A 25,482-nucleotide genomic window follows, 5' to 3' on the forward strand; every position below is an offset into this window, starting at 1 on the left:
TCACACTCCCCGGTGCACTCCAGTCTCCGCTGCTTTACCCACAGCCAACGGTTCCTAAAGCAGCCAATTCATAATTAAAAAGAAAAAAGGTGCCATGAATAAGGCTATCAAAAAGTTTGGTGTGTTATGTATGTTGTCTGAACTCAATAATGAGGCTGCAAGTTTAGCCTATAAATGGGCCCCTTTGGTGAAACAAACTTACTGCATAGTCTAATGACGCCTCCATATTTGTCTGGCAAAACAATCTCACTACCAGGTCCATTTAGTACTAGGCCACAGCTGTTGGGGACTTTGGATGGCATCAGACGATATTCAGTTGTCATGCGATTGGTGCCCAATTGTATTATTTTCTTCTGAATACTGTAAAGGATTTCGCGTCTATGTTTGCGCAAGAGTTTAAATTAAAAAGTGAATTCTTCTCTCATAAAATTACGTATTTTACGCTTTACTGAAAAGATAAAAGATCTTTCGTCATCATTAACCATTTCCTAAGTGACATAAAGGTGTCAAACTACTTTCCCTGGGCTCACTATCACCCTGTGGTCTTTATTTGCCTAACACAAACTCCCCGCGGTCTGAGATGTTATGTAAATGTGGACTATAGAGGGGATCGCTGCTACTTGCTGGGGTGTTGTTGGCAGAGATTTGTCCTGCAGGTGATAATTCCTTGCAGCGCCTCCTTTAAACCTCACAATAAACATCCACCAATTAGCTGCTGTCTCTAAAAATCTGAAGGAGTTGAAGCACATCCACGCATGTATTAACACATCCACAACAACTGATTCCCCTCGTGCATTCAGGTAACAGTTGGAGGGCAAATCCCAAGTCTAGTGTACAGGTATGTGGTCAGTGGACTGGCAATAACATAAACAAGATCAGGATTAGGCTATTGATATACTTTTTTAAAAAGCATAATTTGCTCAATCAGCGGTTAGATTTTATAATCTGAGCCTTTGGACAGGACAAAGGAGTGTGGAGACAGATGCAGGCCCCATCACTTGCAAATCCCCCGGAGGATGCTGTTTCTCCATCAGCACATCAGCCCTTTTTCACAGCATGGGCGACACTCTCAAAGTGTCTGTTTCACATCAAAGAGGACGTGCCTGAAAAAAGAGAAGACGGTGACATTGATTAATGCATTCAAAACATCCCATCCGCAGCCTGTCGCCTCACCTTTTCACAGAGCACAGTGAACGGAAGATAAGACATACCGGGGGGGAGACGGTGTGACAAACTTAAGAGACGGCGGCTTCAAATGCATTCATGGAGCTCCCTCTGTTGGAGGGATCGAGCCTCGGACACTTCAGTCCCACTCACCATTATTCAAAGTTTTAACAGTATTCTTAAAAGAGCGGGTATAATAAGAAAAACGGGGTGTTAGTTGTAACAACAAGGATAGAGGAAGATAAGATACATGGAAATATGCCTGAAGAGTTGAGCCACGGTGGCTGCATGAAGAAAGGTGAGTGAGAAAACGTTGCAAACTTTTTGATATGACAAAAAGAAAAAAATCCAAAAATGCAACGAGCTCTTGAAAGTGATTCCCACAGTAATAATAATAATGTAAAAAAGAATAAGAGGATTCATTGGATACATGTGGATGCTGAGGATTTCGTTTTAGACTGCTGTTATTTCGTTATCTGCTTCTATCAATTTAAGTGCCTCAAAAAGATTGAACGTCTAAACAACAGAGCCAAAATTCACATATAGGATTTTATGTTAAGGACGTCTTATAAAGCTATAGCTCATTGTTTTCTGTCTGATATTTTAATATATACGCTGTAGTTATATGTTGTAACGGAAGCATATAAAAATGGCCATAACAAAATTCTCATATCGCCTAAAAGCGTGCTCACATCAAGTCTAAAATATAAATCTCTACAATAAATCTAAATTAGTCTTTATCTTGGCACTCAGCTATAAATTTACCATCACATTTAAACATTATCGTGGGGTTTGCACGCACGCACACACTCACACACACACACACACACACACACACACACACACACACACACACACACACACACACACACACACACACACACACACACTCACTCACACACACACACACACACGCACGCACGCACACACCCACACACACACACACACACACACACACCCACCCACACACACACACACACCGATTCATACAGGTGAATTTGTATGTTTTTTTTTCGTTTTTCTTTGTCCAAAGATAATTTTATTTGAAATATTAATACATTAATATTACAACAGCAACATGATGCTAGGCTATACCTACATAATGTCAATGTATTATCTGAATTGAGACAGTCATATTTGCATGCTGAAAACAGTACATGCCAAGGCACAATCATCTGTGATTCATTAAATTGAATATCATCCACATGAAGCGCTGTTGAATATACAAACTGTCGTCCTAAAAATAAACTTTGGATTGACCTAAAAGTTTTTTACTTTTTTTGTTTATCATCAGGAATATAAAGTATATATATGCTAAAACTGCTGCCCCCGCGACCCGACCCCGGATAAGCGGATGAAGATGAGATGAGATGAGATATATATATATATATATATATATATATATATGTATAAAAACGTTTATACGTTTTCACTGCAGTGTCAATCATAAAGGAAGGTGCTGTAGCTGTTATAACCAAACTGTGTGATTAAAGAAGTGACTGTTGGTTTGTAAATTTGAAGGTAATATAATTGTTGGTGGTAATTAGTACATTTGAGAGTATCAGTCTTATGTGAGAGTTGTTTTCCTGGCTTTCCCATTTATTCGCATTTTATAGCGTACATCAATGTGTCTGTGAGTCTCATGGCAGTTTAGTGATCTAACAAAACATCATTTTATTGCCAAACAGCTTTTCCAATTTTCCAATTCATTATTCATTATATATTCATTCATTCCGCCAACAAAAAAAGAAAATCTAATATGAATGCAAACTAAATCCAAACAAATACTATGAGTAACTGTTAGTTCTGGGTGTCTGGAGCCTAATGTCACAAATAAAAAGTAGACCCCTGGCGGTAATAAAGGGAACTAAATGCAGAAAGCTTAGCGTGCCTGTTAGGCTGCACGGCCGGAGCGCACCGAGTGGGAGGCGGCAACCTGCACCGACAATCACACAGAGACTCTCCCGTAGTTGTAAGCTGTTTGTCCTGATCGGAGGAAGACATCAAGGAGCCAGAAGGGGAAAAAATGGAAAATGGGAAGAGGAAGATGAAGGAGAGATTTGGCCTGAGGCGGGACATCTTTAAGGAGTTCCTGGCGGAATTTCTGGGGATATTTGTCCTAATTGTGAGTACCTCCCTCTGCACCTGTCATACAGCTTAAACAGCCGCTTTAAAGCTTTGAATCAGTATGCTAATAAGGTGTCAAACTGGGTCTCCAGGGACTCTGACGGCTGTCTCTCATATGTCTCTATTAACAGATAGTATTTTCTGGGAATAACAGATTTTCTCTTTGATGTGCTGCAGCTATAATTTGCTCCTGATAATCATAACAAGATGTGACTCATCTGGCACTGTTTTTCTTCCTCACAACTCCTCCAGAAGTACAAAGTAACATGAATCATTATAACTGTAATTACTCATTGTATCTAGGCTATGGGGTTATGGAAACAAATAAACATGGGATTGGATCAGTTATAGCAAATGATCACCTCACTTTGCTGCTGAGTAGTAGCCCATCATTGTTTTTCTGTTTTGTGTTTGTTCCTTGAAAGAGTTGCCTGCTTTTCAGTTATTACGTATTCCTGTTCTCGACTGTCCTCACCTCAACTTGTCACCCCTGAGCTTCACCTGTCACCTCTCTGAGTTCCATGCTCTCATCAAAGCCACCAGACTCCATTGACAAAAACAGTAATTTAAGTTGTTTTTTTGACATTGGTGTTTTTAAGGGTTAGAAACTGACAAAACTAACTAACTAACTTACTCACTCACTGGTCGAGTGTTACTCTGTGTTACTGTTTTTGTCAACAGAGTCTGCCGGCCTTGATGAGAGCATATAACAGCTTCAGTTCCCCTGCATAGAGACAACAGGGCTGGCTGATGGAAAATTAAAGCTGTGAAAATATTCTAAATAGAGCATGAATTTGAAATTGTAAGTTGATATTGGCTATTTTAGATGGGCCTTATAAAGGACGCTAAAGTACGTCAACATCATTCACAGCAGTACATTTCTTAGCTTCTGTGTCTGTCTTCTTGTCGGCCTCTCCAAACTGGGGGCATGGTGATCGGCATCTACTGCAGGTAACACACTGACTATAAATAACTACCTCATACAAACCCGCTTCAAAAAAACCTGAACTTTCCCTTTAATGCATTTGGTGCCACATCGGAGGAGTGATGGAGCTTCCACAACAGCCCGTTTTTGGGGGGTTTTTTTTGGTCAACTGGTCTCCTCCCAGCACTTGAAGTGGGGGCTTTATTTTTTTTTTCTAAGTAGGGCAAATTGTCTGTGGCATTCGGAGGCTCTTGGTGGACAAGAGGGCTAGTGTTAATGGTGGGTATAATTGGAATAATTAAACACAATGAGTCTTTCTACCTCCACCCTTTGTGTTTTTGTCTGTGTCCCAGCTCTTTGGATGTGGTTCAGTGGCCCAGACAGTGCTGAGTAAAGGGGTTCTTGGGGAGCCCTTAACCATCCACATTGGTTTCACTCTGGGAGTCATGATGGCCGTATACATGGCAGGAGGAGTATCAGGTAAAAGTAGCCCACACTTTGTGAGGACATACATAGGTAATGATTATTTCCGTTATCAATTATTCTGCAAATGAATTGATTAATCGGTCAAAAATTACATCAAAGGTGCTCTACTTGAAATAATAATAAAAAAATGGCCTGTGATTGCATCCACGCGGCCCTGACGCCAATGTGTGAATTACCAATGAGTTTTCACACTGACATGCACGCAACAAATCACAACAAACAGACAAACTGAAGAAGCCATTACTCCACTATATACATAAAGAAAATATTTGTTTGCTGATGTATCAATGTTCTGAATGTCGAGGACAGCACCTTTTATATATTGCTTCAAATATATTCAGTTTACAGTGATATAAAATAGAGCCCAGCAGATATTCATGCAAGCTACATCAAAGGGATGTTTGGCACATTCACTCGAAAGAAAAAATATTGATCTAAAAATTTACTAAAATTGTTTCAGTTCTACCTGCAAGAACGTTAATGTCAAAGATGATTTCTCATTGGTTCAATGGTTTTCTCAGCTCTTTGTTGTTATCACTGAAAGAAAAACAAGATAAAACATTTAATTATTTGATATTTTGGTCTGTAAAAATCTGCAAACACAGGCTGGTATTAAAAGTTGTCACTCAGTATTTGTCTTTGGTGGAGATGTAATCTTTGGTTATAGATGTCCTGACTTCCTGTTGCGTTTACAGCAAAGCAAGGAATGATGTCTTTGCCTACTGATCTAGATAAAGCAGTGGAGACCAGTGGAGACTGAGACTTGCAGAGTTACATAATGGACAGTATTCAACATATAGTAACTTCAAGAATTACTGATACTAATGGATTGTTTTCATTGAAACTGTTGAAATTAGCATCTCTAATGGGCTGATTTTCCGTGTAAGAGTGGTGTCACTGTACTTAAGTTCTGGGTGTCCAAATGGGACCTTTTTCGGGTACATTCCTCCAGGATTACAGCAAGAAGAGCCCTCTGTGCGTTGCCAGCAATGATAGGGATAAGAAGGAATAGTTGTTAAATGTCACAGTGCTTCTCACGGGATTGCTGAGCCAAAATGGTGAGTGTCCATTAATCAGCAATCAAGGGATTCATTTCCACGAACGCTGCCTTGTGCAGGCTTCGTGGAATGTTGTGTGGCCATTTCCATCACTTTTGGGGAGCGAAAAGTCATTGTCAAAAGAGAGATTGATATTTTGAGAAATACGGTTATTCTCTTATATCTGTCTAGAAGACGTCTAGAAGACAGATATAAGACACAGGGAACCACCTACACCTACCCCCCCCCCCCCCCCCCCCCAAATATTTTTTATCAGCTGATCTAGGTCACTCTAGATGGTCAGCAACTAATGGTTACATTATTACACCCTATTATCAATTATAGAGAGTAAAAATTTATATGCAATACGTTTTTAACAAACCCCAACATTTGCTTTGTTCACTATGTTTCTGCATAATGACGTCAACTCTGCAAGTCATGTACCTACACTAATGCCAATCTTTGAGTTGTTGAGTTGTAATTTTTCCAATATTTTAACACTACATGCAGCATATCTCTTGGCTCTGAGCAATTGCCAGGCAACAAGTGGAGACTTCAGAAGTTTGCTGATCCTGGTCAAGAAATAGTCACTTTTAGTATTCTGTACGGATTACACAAATGCGATAAAAAATGTTAATTTGTGAGGGTTAGAGCTGGTGGTTGGATTTTGTTACCTCCCCCTATATATTTTCCGTACAGACAGAATGGTTTCAATCTTATCATCTAACTCTCTGCAAGAAAGTAAATGAATGTTTTCCCCCAAAACATTGAACTATTCCTTTAAAATCTGAAGAAGTCTGTACAGATTTTATTTTTTCCTAACTAAATAGTCTCAGAGTTGCACACATTCTCCCGTGTCATATGTTTTAGTCCATTAGTGATTTGGGAGAAATTATTAAACATATTTTGAAGAGGTTTCAAATTGTTCCATGAGAAATGTAAGCTTTTCATCTCTATCTTGTTTAGGATGGCTGCTGTTGGTTGTTCTAGTGTGACAGTGTTATTTGTGCTACATGTTTAATGAGAAGAGTTGTAAAGCTTCAGAGGAATAGCAGAAAAGCCTGAGGACATGGAGGTTAATATATGGAGAGCTTTTGCTGCATGACTGGGCCATTCAGCCCCAGGGTCCACAGCTCAGTGGGAAGCCTCTGTCCAACGACATCTCTGAAGATGATCATAGGTATTGGACTAATGAGCTTTACTGGGGCATGGGTATCTGGAGAGGAGGGGGGTAAGGTGTGACAAGCCTCGCTTACTAGGCTTCCCTGGCAGGGCGGCCCCATAGGAGAAGAAAACGCAATTGTTTTCACTTTGTAGTCTCAGATTTTAGATGACAGTGTACCGTAAGTGTGACACATCATGGTCACTCTAATGACCTGCGGTCTACGTGTGCCCTAAGCAGATTGAGGCAGATTATGTCAGATGCAATTCAGACAGACCAGTCTGGCTGGTTGTCGTGGTCAGTGTTTGTGAACAGGATGGGGAGATTAACAATGGGCGCATGGCTGATACCCCCAGTGGTGTTACCACAGCGAGGTCAAAGCCAAGATCCCGGAGTGTTAAATAAATGACCCCACACTGTCATCACAGCCCAGTAACATTTGGCTGGAATGTGTTCAAACACACCTCTCAAAGACAATGCAGAATATAGGAAGAATGGTCAACAAACCCAGTGCTCTTTGTTTGAAGATATCCTGAAAGTTTTGAATGAATGATCTCAGGGGGTTTGAACACAGGCACTGAATGACCAGATAGCCTGTGTTTTAATCCACTGAACTCAGCTTAATTTATCGGGTAAGAGAAGACACAAGAGACTTTTAAAATACTTTGCTATGTCATCCTTCTGAGATTGATCACAAATGTCTGATATTTGATTTAGAGCTGAAACAATTAGTCAGCTTATCAATTTGCCAATACACAGAAAAATAATCTGCAGCTATCGACTATCATTTAAACAGGACTCCATCAATTTTACGCATCAAAAGTATTTGGGATTGCTACTGCATTAGTGAAAAAAAGCAGTATAAAGCGCTTTTCTACATTAGCAAAACCCACCTGAATTTCTCACCAAACTGTCAGCAGTAGAGTTGCATTGTGGGTAATGTAGGCACCATGTTTTGACAAGGAAAATAATGCAAAGAATGAAAAAGACAAATGTCTCTGTATCAGTTTGGATTATTATCCACTGTGATTCCAACAGTGTTGTAGCAGTCACATGCTAAAACGTTAAAATACTCCTTTAAGGTATTTCTTGTTTTGTCTTCTACTGTGATAAATTGGGGTTTGGCATTTTTCACCATTTTCTGACAAATTATAGACAAAATAACAGATTTATTGCTAATGAAAATAATATTCAGTTGCAGCCCTAATTCTATCTTTGTTTAGAGTCATACAAATGTTGGTACTGTTTGTCACTTCAATTTCTTGATGTTGATGCTAGATTTTTTTCTTTTGTCACGTTGTTCCAGGAGCCCACGTGAATCCTGCAGTCTCTCTTGCCATGGTGATCCTGGGGAAGCTTCCTCTGAAGAAGTTCCCTGTGTATGTGGTGGCACAATTCCTGGGGGCTTTTGCTGGATCCTGTGCTGTGTATGGGTTGTATTATGGTGGGTGTACATGTGTAAATGTCTCAGAAAAGATTACTAGGTCATCAGGGTACTCTTTCTGAAGCACATCAACTCTGAAACATTGACTGAAGTGAGATTATCCAGCTAATTTAGTAATCCTGCTTTAAGAGAGAACAATCTGTATTTGTGTAAAAAAAAAAAAACATGTTTCTGCAAAGACATTTCCCTATTTTATCTGGATAGGGTTTTTATGTATGCCATATTAGTAATATAAACACAAATATTAGACAAACTTGTCAGTAATAATTGCAAAAACAGTTGCTAATCTTTATTTTATTTTATTTTCCACAGATGCTCTGATGGAATATACCAGTGGAGAATTTTATGTTACTGGTGCAAACGCCACAGCCAACATATTTGCATCTTATCCTGCAAAACACCTCTCAGTCCTAAATGGGTTTGTTGATCAGGTGAGATTTAATACTTTAACCAGTTTATACAAGCTGATAATATGATAGTAAAACATGCTTTTGAATCAATATCAGCGCTTGGCTTTGGAGGGCCTTTGCAGTGTTCTGTGTATTTAGGAGCCTCTAGAGCATTCAGAGATGCATGCGAGTTGCATTCAGTGCAGTCATGGATGATGGTAAGCATAAATGAACATGAGAGTTGTTTACTGATGTATGAACATTTGTGCTCCCTCCGATGCTGAAAATAACTACCATCTGTTCTGGATGTGAACGAGGTGTGATGCACATGTTAGTTTACGTGTTTGTGAAGAAAGCAAAGGCTTTTCTTTTTTTTTAATAGATTTGAGATACATTCGCATTCATAAGAGTTTTTTTATTCAAATAAGTTTCTGATTATATTTTTAAAATAAATTCATAAATCACGTGACGTTTACAAGCATGGCCGATGTAAACAAAGCAGCTACACCATAAGAAACAATGATGATACATTTTCAGTTGTGACAGGACTTGTCAATTAATTTGAGTGTAATGGCAAGTGAATGGTGACATTTGGTAATGGACATTGGGATCACACATAAAACTGAACAAAATAATCATTTTTATATAATATGTTTATAATGTGCAATATACAGACATATGGGCTTCGTAGTAAAGCTGTCTTAGACAGACTGGAACCAGGGGAAAGGGGAAGCCTCATAATAAGCTTAGACACAATAAGAGGGCAGAGGTCACCAAAGCAACGAGGTAACTCAAAAACAAAAACAACAACAACAACAACAACAACAACAAATGAGTAATTTGTTACGTTCTTTTATTTTTATTTTCAAGGATTACTCACTTCATTTAGAACTGCACTTATTGATGTATTCTTGACTTTTGTGAATATAACTGATGTTAATTGCCAGATGCTTTTGTTTTCAAGGTAATTGCAACTGCCGCACTGATCCTATGCATCCTGGCCATCACTGACAGGAAGAATATCGGTGCACCTAAAGGCATGGAGCCTCTGTGCATCGGCCTGATCATCATGGCCATCGGCGTGTCCATGGGTCTGAACTGCGGCTATCCAATCAACCCAGCACGAGATCTCGGCCCACGATTCTTCACGGCTGTGGCCGGGTGGGGGATGGACGTTTTCAGGTAATTTTTCTGATAAGAAAAAACAAACAGTTGCCTGGAATGAAGTTTCTCATATACAGGGCTATGTTGGGATGATTAACAGAAAGATGGAAGACATATTTGTCTGAAAGCCTGATCTAGAAGATCTAGAAGTCTATTATTTGCTGCTTCTCTCCCTCTCACCACTAAATGTGTTATGTAAGAAACTGAGTTTAACCAAGCGCCTGCTCTTTTCTATCCCACGTGACACACAGCTTTTGTAGCTCCATCTCTGCTCTTTTGACAATCTGAATGAATATTTCAAAGACCATTCGTGTATTTCCTGCATGTTTAAAAAGGTCTTTGGGATTTAAGCGAACAGGGAGACATCCCATACGCATAAATATAAAATATTCAATTGTTCATTACTGAAGTGGCACTGAATCCTCCTCAGTCTCTTTCTCTCCCTTTATTCCCTTCATTGTACATACTTGCTAAATTAATTTAATCTAACCAGACATATTAATTATGATTGATGAAATTATTTAGTTTTATATATAAATATATAATATATATATATATATTTCACAATCAAATATGCCTGATCATCAAGCACTCTAAAGTGCAGTTTATTAAACAAAAAGCAATAGCATCACACAATGCAGGTGCCACTCTAATGTTACAGAGTTGTACATTTCATTACATTTCTTGATTTAAGCTTTAATTATGACTTGTGAATTATAAGGCTCATGTCATCTCGGGTCGCCTATTCGAGGCATTTCCGAGGATGACAACGTTGGTTAGTCGGCACAAACACTTTTGCCAGATCTGAGACTTTTTTTCCCAAAATCTCTGTAACACTGACAAGGCATGTTAATTGACGCACCCTAAAATATCCAAAGCTGTTCGTATTTCAGGAGTTGATCCCCTGGCACCTCTCCACAGAGGAGCTTTCCCACTAACCAATGAACTCTGCCAATGAGACACTGTTGGACTGAAGTCAGTGTTGTCCTTGCTGAAAACAATTTCCTGTTTTTTCCGCTGAGACGGTTTACCACAATGTCTTTGAGGTGCTGAAAAAGATTTTCTCTGTAACTTCTTAAACTCTATATGGGACTTCTCAGAAATGGCGGTCTCTGAAGTATTATTTCTGCAGCCTTTATTGACATAGTTGACCTTTTTAACTAGCTTCTCTTTCACTCACGTGTTGACATATAAACATTTATGCTGTCTTTGTCTTTACCCTGATGGTCACGGGCCCTGCCCTGGTCCTCTTTCTTTTGAACCCCTGCCCTCAAAAGTGTCTTTACACATCACTGCTGACATGAATTAAGCTTTGGGAATATGTGATCATCAAAATACAGCTTAAAGTAAACATGCTGTTTTTATAAAAGCAACATAAAAGCAGACCTGAGAATCAAATGATTGTTCAACTGAGTATTTGTAAAAATTGAGTTCTTGATTTATTTGACGTAATAATACAACATAAAGTAAAGGCAGTGTAAAGGTATGCTATGGGGCAGATAGTGTTTCTCTCTTTCTGTATTGCAGCTTTCACCAGATGGCTCATAACTCATAACTTTTTTGCATTTTTATGTGCATTAAAGATATAAAGCTTTAATGCACATATAAACCCTTGGTACTATGTGGTTCATGTCACGCATAAAGTATGTGTTAAATCTGACATAATCTTTTACATTTGTGATATAAATACAGCGCCTTCAAAAGCTGTCACATGCATATGGAGAAGCATTTGGCTCCACCTTACGTCATACAACATGGCGTCAATGTGACCCACTGTCTCACAGCCTGATCATCTTAGCTCTGGCCGTAGATTAAAGACTGTAATCCAGATGCTTCCCTTCTCTACCCTACTTCCTGAACGCCTACAGCAGAGAGAGATGACCCTGTTCTGATGCATGTTTACTTTCAGGCCTGTGCATCAGCTCCATTATACTGAAGCCATTTCACCTGCAGTAACAGCTCTAAACAGCCATATTGACCAGTAGGACTCTAATCTCCCAGCTCTGTCTTAGGTCAGACAGAGTGAGGATGAGGACACGTGCAGTCGGGGAACACAGAGCTCCTTAAGATGTTACTGTGATCTGTAATACTGTGTATCACTCACCTCTGATAGGATGATACTGGCATAAAGCATTTAGACTGTAGAGGAAGTGTACATTATTTCAATCAAAAGAGCTCTACTTTCTTTGAAATTGGGGGACTTGCAAGAGACATGATTAAAAAAGAAGTGAAGGAGAGGTCAATGTATTCTGACCTTTAGTGTCCAGTATGGGTCAAGATGAAAACATCTCTCATTATGTCATATCAGAATAACCATAATTCTGAGTTTTACGTCCCAGTAATTATGATTGGAAAACTTCTGTGAAAGCTGTGATCCATCTGACTTGGTGCTTAATAATAATGTGTCAGGAAAGTGTTGGTAAACCAAACCAACATGGATATCTCAATACAGTTAATATAAAGCTATGGACAGCAGAAGGTTAGCTTAGCGTAGCACAAAGAGCAGTGAATCAAGTGGAGACTCCAGGAAGTTATTGCAAGAGGCCAAAAGTAGTATTCTGCATAACTAACTCTAAATTAGTTATTTTTATGCTTAAGTGTAGATTAACAAACCAGATATTACATGTTAATTAGTGAGCTTTAGAGGTGCTGGTGAATTCATTACATTTGGACAAAGCCAGGCCAGCTGTTTACCTCTGTCTCCACTCTTTGTGCTAAGCTAAGCTAACTGGCTGTAGCCTTATATTTAGTGTGCACACATGAGAGTGTTATCAATCTTCTCATCTAACTCTTTAATTTTAACCTAAATTCAAAGGATAAAGTGTTGTATTGTAAATGTATAGTAATTTTAAACCTGATATTAGATATTAGTGAGTGCCCCATTATGGCACTATGGTTTAAGACTTAAAACACATGTACAGTAGGATGTTGTGTAAATTGTATTTTGTCATATGAATGTGCATTGGGTCCTCTCTGCAGAGCTGGAGGTTGCTGGTGGTGGATCCCTGTGGCAGGGCCCATGGTGGGCGGAGCAGTAGGAGCGGGCATTTACTTCCTCTTCATTGAGTTACACCACCACGAGCCTGAAAAACTCGAGGAGAACAACGTCCAGGACAAATATGAAATAATAACTATGAGTTAAAATTTAGAACAAAGGTTGCAGAGCAAAGCAAATCAACAACACCCCTGATTCTTACCATCAGAAGGCAAAAATGCTCATCTAGATGAAGCTGTTTTATACATTTGTACGATAAGTCAGTGAAAATTTAAAGTAAATGTTTAATACAAAGCATGCATTTTACTACACAATTTTATAGTCATTTATAAAATATGCATGAATGTTTTATGAAGCCTTTAAAGTCTCTTTTTGTAGGTGTCCAGTTTTCACTGCCTGAGGCTCTTTTATGTATCAAAATATAAACTTGCTTGATTAACATATTCCCTTTAGACGTCAAGGTTTTCCTTTAATTCCATTAAATTATAACTTATACCATGGAGAGTTTCCTCTGCATAGCAGTATTCTTTAACGTCTCCTGTTTCCTAAGTGGGACCTAACTCGTTAGAAATATTTGCCAAGTTTCTGTACAGCATTTTTATTTTTACAAACAAACAAACAGAGCATTACATATATGTAGCACTTAAGAAACAGTTGATTTGATGTGTAAATGTAGTTTTTTTATATAACTTTTAGCTAATGACTTATAGTAACGATGTGTTTGGTGGAGTGACTTCCTTATTCTATTTTACGTCATCCTCTGCATGTTTGAATAATAAATTGTGATTGATTGTTTTATCTTCCTTACAGCATTGTATTTTTTATATTGCATTTATGTAGACAATCCAGCCTTAATTGAATTTACTGGCATTGCTTTTTCACTAATTCTCAATAATTTTGTGGCACACAAACTTGTCTTACAGTATATTGCTGGATTACAGATTTATAGACACCCTTGATATTGAAAAGCCATAACTAAGCACACGTTTTGTTGCTTTCTGCAAAAAACTGCTGGAAAAAATGTATTTCTCTAATTAATTTATTCATTTGTTTCCAGCAGAATCTTTTACAAATGTCAATGAAAACCTTGATGAATTGTGTCAGTCACATGCTGTATCAGGAGCAATATGCAAATAAACAGTAACAGTCCACATTAAACTTCTGAGCTGAGGTCAAATGTGTAATACAGCACAATTTTTTTGGGTGGTCTAGGTTCTGTTCTAACATTGAAGTAATACAAAAGGAACAATACTTCTTGGAAATATAAAATTAGCTTTCCTTTATTAATTGTGTTGTGATTTTGTGATGATTTTGTGTCTTTGTATCCTGTAAGCACAGAAATGTGAATTTGCAAAGACATGTTTTGGAATACTATGACACAACAGGATGCCCGTACAGTACAGTAGACCTGATGTTAATGTGGATATCTGTCAGTCGAGCATACACTAATTATGAGATTATATTGCATTGCATTGAATGTCATTTTTCAACACAAGACACTTGATGGGTCGATGTGACAATCACTTAAATTCAATTTGTTTTACTGATGTGAAACAGAAAAAATGTGAGGAAAGTGGAAGGGTCATGAAGAGTGTCCATTTTACTTCAAACCCTGTGTGTGGCCTATGTTTGAATCTAAGTATTCGCAGAATGCATGTTTGAAAAGGTAAAAGTGTTTGTTTCACTGAATCTGTTCAGCTCTTCATTGTGTATATTTTGTCTCTATCCCTGTCACAAACTTTGATGTCAATGCTTTGGTCCTCAGTGGCAGCCTGTCAGGAAGTAACGTTTGAATCATTTTCTTGTTTTGTTTTTTTATGTTGGTTGTTGTTGCTTATTTGCTTTTTCTAAGGTATACTGTAGTTTCCAAACATTATTTGTCATTATCTGTCTCAATCAGCTGTTTTTCTTGTTCAGTGGATCTTAATGTTGAATAAAGTTTGTTGGAATGATTTGTTCAATCATACTTGTTATGTAGATTATTTATATACAAAAAAACATAATCAAGGGTGTAACAATATATATTCATATATATACTTACTTTGATATACAGCAGAAAATAGATGGCATTTAGAATTGATATCATGAAAAGATTTGTCATATTTTAAAGACTTTATCAAAAAGTAGGAAATCGAGTAATCCAATGACGATTTCACCATGATCTAATCACACCTTATTCCAAATGTAATCTGGGCTGATTATAGTTACTTACATTTTGTAATCTGATTACATACTCCACATTACATGTTATCAGTCACTACCCAACACTGAACATGTCATATTATGTCACACGCAGAGCAAGAGAGCTCAGGTAATATCTGTGCGTTAGGGTGTTTGCATAGTCCATGTGTGTGCGTGTGGGTATATGATTACAGTCCGTTAAATATGTTAGTTTAACGTCCTTCTCAAAAACACATTTGAAGAATTGAGGATCAGTCAACACTCTCTCACTTCACTCCACTCAATCTGGTTCTCACAAAGATAGATGCGCAAGAGCACTCAAACACACACACACACGCACACACACACACACACACACACACACACACACACACACACACACACATACAGACTTCTGATCCAGAGCACTGAATCACAAGTAAATCTACGCATAATCAATCGTCAGTATGAGTAGAAAGTAAAACATTAAAATTTAATAGAAGACAACTGGAAAAGCTTATATAACTTCATGGAGAATGGATGAAGAGAGTGATTTTTCAGTTCAATGGTTTCAGAGCACTTCCCCAGAGTGCATCCTCTCTTCGACTCAATAATAGCTACTGTAAGCTTTGCTCATGTGAAAGTGTTCCTTCATTTTTTGTCCTAAATCTGTGAAGGAATTGTGTATTCTTATTTTTATGGCAGCCTTGATTCATTCTTATTTTTATGGTAGTATTTAGATTATTGTATGTTTTTCTCTGCACTGTATAAACTGTTGTTTTTGTGTATAATTGTTTACACACATGCCCGCACGCACGCACACACGCACACACGCACACACACACACACACACACACACACACACACACACACACACACACACACACACACACACACACACACATACACACACACACACACACACACACACACACACACACAGTACTTGGAAAAGCAAAGGTTCATATTGTTTACTCTTCCAAACTGCTGCCCTGCAGATGTAACATCCCACAATGGACAAATTGTAAGTAAGTTTAACCCTTTTGCTGCTGGATTGAGCATTTTGATACTATTACAGTATTTATATGGCACCTCCACCTGCTTTATAAATTTAAAAAATACATGTAAATCACACTTCATACAATATGGGACCTTTAATTGCAATTTGATTTCTGCGTCAAACAATAACATGGCTTATTCCAGAGAAATCCAGGAAAGTTAAGTGACATTTTCTTGTTTATTGAAGATGCTTTAGTTAATTATACACAGCTTTATTTGGTACTGTTTACTCGCATCATTTACCTGCCTGGGACAAACTGATACTTTAAAACAGTTTAGTAGAAAGTAGTAAAGCACATCTTGTAACATTTAACCCACTGGTCTAAGAACAAATACATTAGGAACAGAAATGAGGATTTAGTTTGATTTGATCAATAAGCTCCAGAAACAGCATGCGAACATTTAATCTAGATAACAATTGATTTTGTCAGATTATTAAACCAAACAAAAACATAACCTTTGAATGCAAACTGTTGTTAGACTAAGTGCACTGGGCAATGCTGGAAAATGCCATATCTAATTTTTGGACAGCTGTAGTAGTGATTTATACATACACTAAATTATGGCTTGAAACTTGTAGTTCTGTAAAAACATAAAGAAGAGTGCCTGATCATTTTTCCCTTTAGTCCCTATCAGTACATTGTAACCCTCCCCCCCGTTCATATCTTTGCTCTTTCAACATGTGTCCGATCTACAAGGCCCGGCCCCCAGCCAATCAGGACAGGACCAAATCACCCCTTATCCATAAACCATTACTCCTGGTGTCCTCTCTGTCTCTTTCAGCACAGTACAGTGCAATGTGTTCCCACTCTGACAGTAAAGAAGCTTCTTCAAAATAGCTTCTACACCTGCAGACTAAAGGATCTCACCAGACTCTTACACAACCTGTATTTCTCTCACCAAAGATTTTAAGCGTCACCTGTGGAAGACGTGTTGGTTCAAAGGAATTACCAAGCGTCTATGTGACACCATGTCTGTGGTCAAAATCCTGTGCTGTTTGCTGTTAATGTATCAACTCAATGAGGGGAAGAAAATCAAAGGAAACAGATCAGGTGAGTGAAGTATTATAATCCCCAAAACTTTGGTAAAGTCTTTGCTTTCATACAGTCATCTGCCTTTATTAATGGACACTGTAAATGCTATTGTACTACTCCCAACCGACCATTTCATACTGTCAGTTTACATACTGGAAGCAACAGATGATGTAATCAGTATCAAGCTCCTGTGACAGTTTTCAGACAGGGGGCACCAAACTAGTTTAAAAACTGGGCCTTAAAAGCTAGTCCATAAACTCGTGGGTTTAAACAGCTTAAACTGTATTTGTTGCTGAGTTTGTTCATAATAATTGTGAAATAATTACTGTATGTAAATATCATACCCCCCAAATTTACCCTCAATCATTTGATTTGGTGAATATAGACATACTAAAACAGTACAACTTTCTCTGGGCCACTACATGCAAACACAACTTTTTTGTTTTTGTTTGTTTTATTCTTCAACATTATTGCAGAAACCAGTCTGAGATTTATAAAGTACACTTGTGTGCTCTGTTATTACTGAGTGGGAGTGTTTTTAATCGCTCTCTGTGTTCTTCTGGATAAACAGTCAACAGTGAAGAGACACACCAAGGGAAATGTGGGATTTAATGAGCAGAGGGGCGGTGGATGGATCTCTTTTTTTTACTGTGGAAATATTGTCATCATATCAGCAACCAGAGCTCATCAGATGGCAACTGTATCACCCACTGTTTAGGCGCCTAGGTTTCTGGCATGATAAACATTAAAATGTTATAATAATAATAATAAAAATTCTGGACATGAATCAATAACAAACCATAAAGGAAATGTAATGATAGATTTCCTTGGAGAAGGATCTGTAAAGTTTGTGAATGACTGCGGGCTGTGGTTTTTAAACATGTTGAGGGTGGAGGAGTTTATATAAGAAATTACGAGAAGAATCTGGCAGAGATTTACTTGATGGGACTTCTTGTGAAGTGTTATCTGTGTGCATCTGCCAACGAGGTCTGTGTGACCTTGAAACACAGCAAAGTGCTTCTGAAAGGGTGTTGGTCAGCCTGCAGGGCCTCAACAGGAAGTGTTTACCTCAAATAATTATTCCAATACATTCACATACAATTAAAACATTTCCAGCTCTTGAGTGGACAGATAAGGTGAATTGCCATGTGTTATTTGTAATCATTCACCTTAAAGTAAACACATCCAGAAACTCAGGATGTTCTGATATGCAGAGCTGAGGACAAACAGATAACTCTTCTGATGTTTGATTTCCGAGGTGCAGTGGACACAGTGCAGAGGGCACTCCTGAGGATGAACAAGCCCTACGTCAGCAGCTCAGTCTTCAGGATGTTTTTAGAAGGTGAGGACAACTGCACTCTGGACCCTCTGCAGCTGCACACTCTCACCTCCTGTGGCTTCAACAGCAGTAATCCCCTCATCATCATCACTCACGGGTGGTCGGTAAGGTCAACTTTTCTTCCGCTTCACTGACTTGAACCACTGCATACAAAACATGAAACTCAGGCCAGTATGGAGGAATTGCTGGTGGCATAGTTTCACATGTAAATGTTGAATATTAATCCCTGAGATACACTGAAATAACAAAACATGACATAAAAACTTTCTTTCACATCACTGTTCATCACATCCAGGGAGTTGAACTGGATAAAGTTTAGACCATTATAATTAGAAGTTATATTGTGTTTTGCTTTTCCTAAGGTGGATGGTATGATGGAGGGCTGGGTGCTCAGGTTAGCCACAACCCTGAAGACAAATCTAATAGACATCAATGTGGTGATTACCGACTGGCTGTCCCTGGCTCACCAGCACTACCCCACAGCCGCACAGAGCACCCGCACTGTTGGACAAGACATAGCTCACCTGCTACAGTCACTTCAGGTCAGGGAAAGTTCTCTTTTTTTCTTGATAAATATTGTGCATGTGATGAAGTAAAATCAAATAAATTGGTGCATTTTAGTACTGAAGAGGCAGTGTAAAACAATGCACCAGATTTAAGTTGTCAGACATCTTCTTAAATAATGCCATAAACCTCAACAGGTACACTACCAGTACCCAGTTAGAAAGGTTCATTTGATCGGCTACAGCCTTGGTGCTCACATCTCTGGATTTGCTGGAAGCTATCTGGAAGGTTCGGAAAAGATTGGAAGAATAACTGGTGAGTTTTTTTTACTGGGTAAGTGCAAGCGGCAACCGCAGAGGCTGAAGAATGTAGTCAAAGTGGAACACTGCAGTTCATTGGATGGCCACTTGAGGCCGGCTCCAAAAGAGAGTCAATTAAAAAATCGGATTAATAGTTTTTGCTTGAATTCCCGATGTTAACCGAGGTTGTTCTCATGTATTTTTTGTACATTTAACAACAGAAAGTTTTTTGCACTTATACGTGTGCATTCCATGTATTTATTGCGTTTGTAGCACAAGTGTTGAAAGCATGTGGCCTGGGCATGTCCCGGACGTACTAAACCAAACCACAGCCCTTTTTCTAATCCTAACAGTTAGGGTTTTTATGTTTAACCCTAACTGTCACTGTTTGTAGGCTAAAATTGGTCACGTAACGGTATTTTTGGTGCCATATTGTCACAGACCACTTCCAGTCCTTCACCTTTTGTCCATGTGTGCAGAACCTTTCGTATGATATCGTTCATGAGAATACTCTGGTTGCCCACACCATGGAGTCAAAAAGGTTTTGCATATCTAGTGTTACCATCTAGACATGATCTTTTACAACAGCCCTTCAGAAACCCATGGGTGATGTCACGGAGATTACTTCCATATTTTATACAGTCAGTGGGTTAGGGTAATAATTGTGCTCGCTAAATATATTGGCCAAAACAAATACTAAATACACACAATACATATATGTATAATGTTTATATTCTGTAACAAACCAGTTCTTGACCACACATTGTGCCCGTCCGTCTAGGTCTCGATCCAGCAGGGCCACTGTTTGAAGGCATGTCTCCCACAGACAGACTGTCTCCTGATGATGCTGAGTTTGTGGATGCCATACACACCTTCACCCAGGAACGTTTGGGCCTCAGTGTGGGCATCAAGCAAGCTGTGGCACATTATGACTTTTACCCCAACGGAGGAGACTTCCAACCAGGATGTGACCTGCATAACATTTACGAACACATAAGCCAGTACGGGCTCCTCGGTATGATAAAGAACACACTATAACACCTTAGAAAATAAATCATAATAAAAAAAAAAAAATGTACTTATGATATAGTTTCCTGTGGGACCATCAAATCTAAAACTCTGAAAGTGTCCCTCGAGGCTGTAATGTTTTTTTACACCCTAAAATACTGAAGTGTTGGACAGAAAGAATGACATGCTCCTTTTTTTATCGTGATAGTGAGGTTAAAAATGCAAAACGTTCCTGGGGGGAAGGTCCTGTAAAACAAAAGGGTTATATTCTGGGGACCATGAATATTCTCAGAAATTGTATTTATTGTTTTTTCATATTTCTTGTGTATAAATTGAAAGATCTGACCTTGTGGTGATACTATAAAAAGTTCAGGGTGTCTCTTCAGCCATTAGTTTTGCAATATCTTTAGTACGTACAAAGCTGACTGTTTGATGACATGAGAAAGTTCCCAAAATATCATGAGATTCTACGTAAAAGCAAAATTTAAATTCTTATCCTCTGGGAACCATAAACATTTCCTGGCAATCTATAAATGCCATGACGGACTAATCTAGTAATCTACTGTTACCGTTGATGATTTTAGAAAAAGGAATCTACAGAACAGGAGAGGAATATTTGAAGATGCAGGTGCATTGAGAATTTAGGTTTCAGAGATTTCAGCATATCCCCTTAAAAATAACATAAAAATAAACCTATATAGCTGAACGTTTCTACATCGTTACTGAAACAAATCAAGGCCATTTGTTTACTTCTCAGGGTTGTTTGTGAGATTTAAGGGTGCTCTCGTCTCATTTAGGCCTGAACAGATGCCATTCTGCTTTCTGGCATCACAAAACTCCAACCAGAGCATCGTGTTCTACTGCTTAACTTAATGGTTTGCCTCTTCCTCTGCTCTGTCATAACATTTTTTTTTCTTAATTGGTCTTGCCACCTCAAAACACTGGTTCAGAATTATGATCTTGGGCACCAGTTCATCTTTTGCTTGTTGACAGTTTCTGGTTCTGTGTTCAGGCAGATGAGTTTAATTCCCTCCAGTCGAACGCAAGTGGGTCTGGGATTTGTGGTGCTTCTCAATCCAAAACACATCCGCATAATATGACAGTGAGAGCCACATTAAAGCATCTGTCATCCTCAGGAGTTAATTAGCAACATGTGCCTTCCTCCGCTCGGTTCATCCCTCAGAGCTGAGCTGCCTCCAGGCTACATGAGTCTGCTCAGAGAAAAGGTCGTCAGAGCAGACCAGTGTCAGACGTAATGAGACGCTTTTAGGAGATGTGACAGAGGGACAGTCTGATAGATGTCAGGCTTTGTGATAATGTAGTCAATTCACAAATAATGGTCAGACATTAGGATTAAAGTACTCCACGGCCTCTCAGTCCACAGGAGAACATTTTACGTGGAAATAATTTTATGAAAATTAGATCGAGGATGTATTAAAAATTTTTTTAAAGGTCCCATATTGTAAAATGTGAGGACGTCTTTATTGATTTTAAAGCAGGTTGAGGTGCTATAAACATCATGTGAAAATATCTAAATGCTCTATCCACAGAGAAATACGCACAACCCGAATTCAGAAACTGTGCCTTTAAACGAGCCGTCAGGACTTCGGTACAGTTGAGATGTCACCACTTTACTATATGTAGGTAATAAGTGCTGCTACAGTGCTGTTACAGTCATTCCTGGCTGTAAAAAGGAGGCAGAGACGCAGAGACTGCAGATGCGATGACCAATCAGAACAGACTAGGCTTTTTCAGGATGGGGTCTTAAAGAGACAGGCACTAAAACAGAGCGTTTCAGACAGAGGGTGAATACAGGTATATTCAGATGGACAGTATGAGAAAAAAAATTGGTTTTTGAACATTAAAGCATGAAAACATGTTCTAGTAGAAACCCAAAACATGTTGTATATGTAGTGTGAATCTGAAAATGAGCATAATATGTCCCCTTTAAATGTCCATCATATTTTTGTTTCCTCCTATAGGTTTCGAGCAAACAGTGAAATGTGCTCATGAGCGGTCCGTCCATCTCTTCATTGACTCTGTGCAGAATAAAGACAAGCAGAGCATGGCCTACAGGTGCAGTAACACAAATGCTTTTGACAAAGGAGTCTGTCTGGATTGTCGGAAGAATCGCTGCAACACACTGGGCTACAATATCAGGAAGGTTCGCAGTGGCACCAGCAAGAGGCTCTACCTGAAAACACGCTCTCGGATGCCTTACAAACGTATGTAGTCGACTTGTCATTTTACTGCCTTAAGATACATTTAGATCCCTATTATCTAATTATTTTATAGACCAACAGTTCTACACGTCTTTTGTGGAAATTCAGTAATTATATAAAGACTGCGGTGGAATGTAATTAAGAACATCTACTCAAGTACAGAAGTACAAAATTTAGGTACTTTACTTGAGTATTTTAATCTCATGCCACTGTCTACTTCTACTCCACTACACTTCAGAGGGACATTTTTTACTTTGTACTCCATTACAATGATTTGATAACTTTAGCTACTAGTTCCTTTACAAATTAAGATGTTTGCACACAAAACATATGATAATGTACAAGTACAGCTGAAACAATGAGTTGATTGTCATTTTTCATGCAAAAACATTTCATGATTCTCGCTTCTCAAATGTAAAAGAATTTGCTGCTTTGAACTTTTTTTGATTGATTCATTTTTTACATTTTTTTTGCACTGAGCACTTTTACTTTTAATACTTTAAGTTCATTTTCCTAATTGTACTTACATACTTTTAGTTAAGTAACATTATCAATGCAGGACCTTTGCTTGAAACAGGGTATTTATACAGTGCATAATATCAACTTATTTCATATTTAATAAAGTCTAGTGATGTTCTAAATTTCTCTTTGTGTCAACAAATCCCACGGAACAAACAAAACTAGCAATAGAGAAAACAAAACCCTGTGTTGGTTTTTCTGTTTCTTCATCATCATGATTATCATTGTCTTCTTCTTCTTCTGGTTCCTTTCTCTGCAGTCTATCATTACCAGTTCAGGATCCAGTTTGTCAACCAAATGGAGGGGATCCAGCCCTCTCTTACAATCTCCCTCACTGGAACAAAGGAGGAGAGTGGAGAACTCCCCATCACCGTGTGAGTACTGTACCACCTCCCTTGGCTTACATTACATCACATCAATACGCTCGGTGTACTCAGTCTCTGACACATGCAATATGCAGCTGTGCTCTCATCGCTATAAAGAAAGAAGGCAGCTGACACACATGGAAACAAGTGGAGCTGCTGCATGAAAGAGAACTATAAATGGGAATGATGGAGTGAATAATTTACTCAAGACACTAACTGTGTTATCTTTCATGTTGTGTATCAAAGAGCCTTGGGCCAAACCAGTATAAGAAGAAAATCTCATGTGCTGTCCTGCCTTAGTTGCAGACCATCACTTTGTTTTTGTAATGAAAAGAAATGTGCCAGCCTGTTGCAAGATGTTCCCTGCTGTAATAATCTAGTCTCGTTTTTAATGTCTTCCTTTTTTAACAGCACTGAAAGGATTTCGGGTAATAAGACTTACACCTTCCTGATTACCCTGGACAGAGACTTAGGGGACCTAATGTTGCTCAAATTGCACTGGGAGGGTTCTGCTCTGTGGAAGAACATGTGGAACCGGGTGCAGAACATCATTCCCTGGGGTGGCCAGAAGAGAAAACCCCTGCTGACTGTGGGCAAGATCAGCGTCAAAGCAGGCGAGACACAGGAGAGGTACAGCTCTACCATTTTAAAGCAGCAATCAGTGTAAAAAAGGACTCCATTACAAGTAAAAGATCATTTCATTATGCACTACATTTAAGAATCTTATCTTCGTATCGTCGCAGAATGGCCCCTTTCATATTCCAACTGTATATTATTTTATATATTTCATTAGTGGATCACTTTGACTGTAGTCATAAGAAGAATTTTAATGCCGTAACTAAAAGTGGAGGTCATTTTACCAAATCTGTATACAGTTTCTTATTTGCACACACACATCGAAGTTCTCTAAAATTAAACACATGGCACAACTCTTCTGCAACATACCATGCTGTATTCCCCATGTCGTCCATTTGTCCTTATCGGGGCGTTATATGAGGTTGTTTCTAGTTTCTTTTTTTACAACCTATCAATTATTCATTTAACTTGTAAATACTATGAAGAGTTCATTTAATAAAAACAGATAAAAAAGCAATTCTTAAAATGAATAAACCAACAGCAGTCTGATTGATTTTCTCTTTGAGTGTACAGTTTTAAAAAAAAAAACATAAAAATAAATTAAGATATCTTATGAAAACAACACGAGTTTGATCGATACTCCCTGAATGCATGTAAAAAAATATCAAGTAAAAGAAATAGAAATGTAATTTTTGCAACTGAACCCTTCAATTACAAGTGACATTACAACCATATTTTCATCGTTTATAGTTGTAACTGCTTTGAAGAGATGGTTCTTTAAGATCAATGTGCATCATATTTTAGAAGCTGATCATAGTTTTCGTATTAAAAATTAAGTAAGTAAGTGAAGGGAAATAACTAAATTACTACAATGAGATGTCGTGGTGCAGAAGAGTACCATAACATGTTAAAAAGTGAAGTACTTAAGAACTATAGATAAGTTAATGCACTATGCATATCAGTATTAGACGATCACTACTAATTGAGTAATACTATAAAATGTATATATTTAAGTAGCTTTCACATATTTTAGCTGTGCCAAGTTATAGGACCTTCTAATTCCATAAAATACACGTAAACACATTTGATAGAAGAATAAATTAACTTTTTTGCAGAACATATTACAGTGCCCTACTCATCACAGACTTTTAATGCCACCTAGTGGATTGTTTCACACACAGAATTTGAATCATGGACTGACCACTGTTCACACACGTTGTTTTACAACACCAGGTAAACTACATTGTTTCTGTTGTGTAGGACATCTTTTTGTGCCATGATGGATGATGGACAGCATGTTGAAGTGTCGCAGGATAAAGTGTTTGTGCGCTGCAAAGAAGACACACCGAAACAGCACAGAAGAAAGCACAACCGTAATGTGCTCAACAGACTGAAGTTAACAACTGGATGAAATTCAGTAAACTCCTCAGAATGAGGCTGCGCTGCTTCAGGGAATAAATTAAAAATCATGTTTTATTATTAGTGCTGAAGATTAATAGGAGAC

At 38.3% G+C, this 25,482-nt stretch overlaps 2 protein-coding genes across 2 annotated transcripts; both read left to right on the forward strand.

The window, feature by feature from the left end:
- Positions 1-3,190: 3,190 nt before the first annotated feature.
- On the forward strand, positions 3,191-13,040 carry aqp9b (aquaporin 9b; the record flags this gene model as incomplete). Its single annotated transcript, XM_083917674.1, has 6 exons — positions 3,191-3,289; positions 4,570-4,696; positions 8,208-8,345; positions 8,658-8,776; positions 9,699-9,916; positions 12,878-13,040. The coding sequence occupies 6 exons, from the start codon at positions 3,191-3,193 to the stop codon at positions 13,038-13,040; spliced, it is 864 nt and encodes a 287-aa protein (XP_083773800.1).
- Positions 13,041-17,082: 4,042 nt separating this feature from the next.
- lipca (lipase, hepatic a) lies at positions 17,083-25,389 on the forward strand (the record flags this gene model as incomplete). Its single annotated transcript, XM_083920238.1, has 9 exons — positions 17,083-17,164; positions 18,405-18,589; positions 18,848-19,027; positions 19,187-19,304; positions 20,070-20,303; positions 22,279-22,521; positions 23,297-23,411; positions 23,814-24,032; positions 25,239-25,389. 9 exons carry the CDS (start codon positions 17,083-17,085, stop codon positions 25,387-25,389), a joined length of 1,527 nt encoding a protein of 508 aa, XP_083776364.1.
- Positions 25,390-25,482: the final 93 nt, after the last annotated feature.

The sequence above is a fragment of the Echiichthys vipera genome, assembly GCF_963691815.1.
Source record: "Echiichthys vipera genome assembly, chromosome: 1".
NCBI classification, from domain to species: domain Eukaryota; kingdom Metazoa; phylum Chordata; class Actinopteri; order Perciformes; family Trachinidae; genus Echiichthys; species Echiichthys vipera.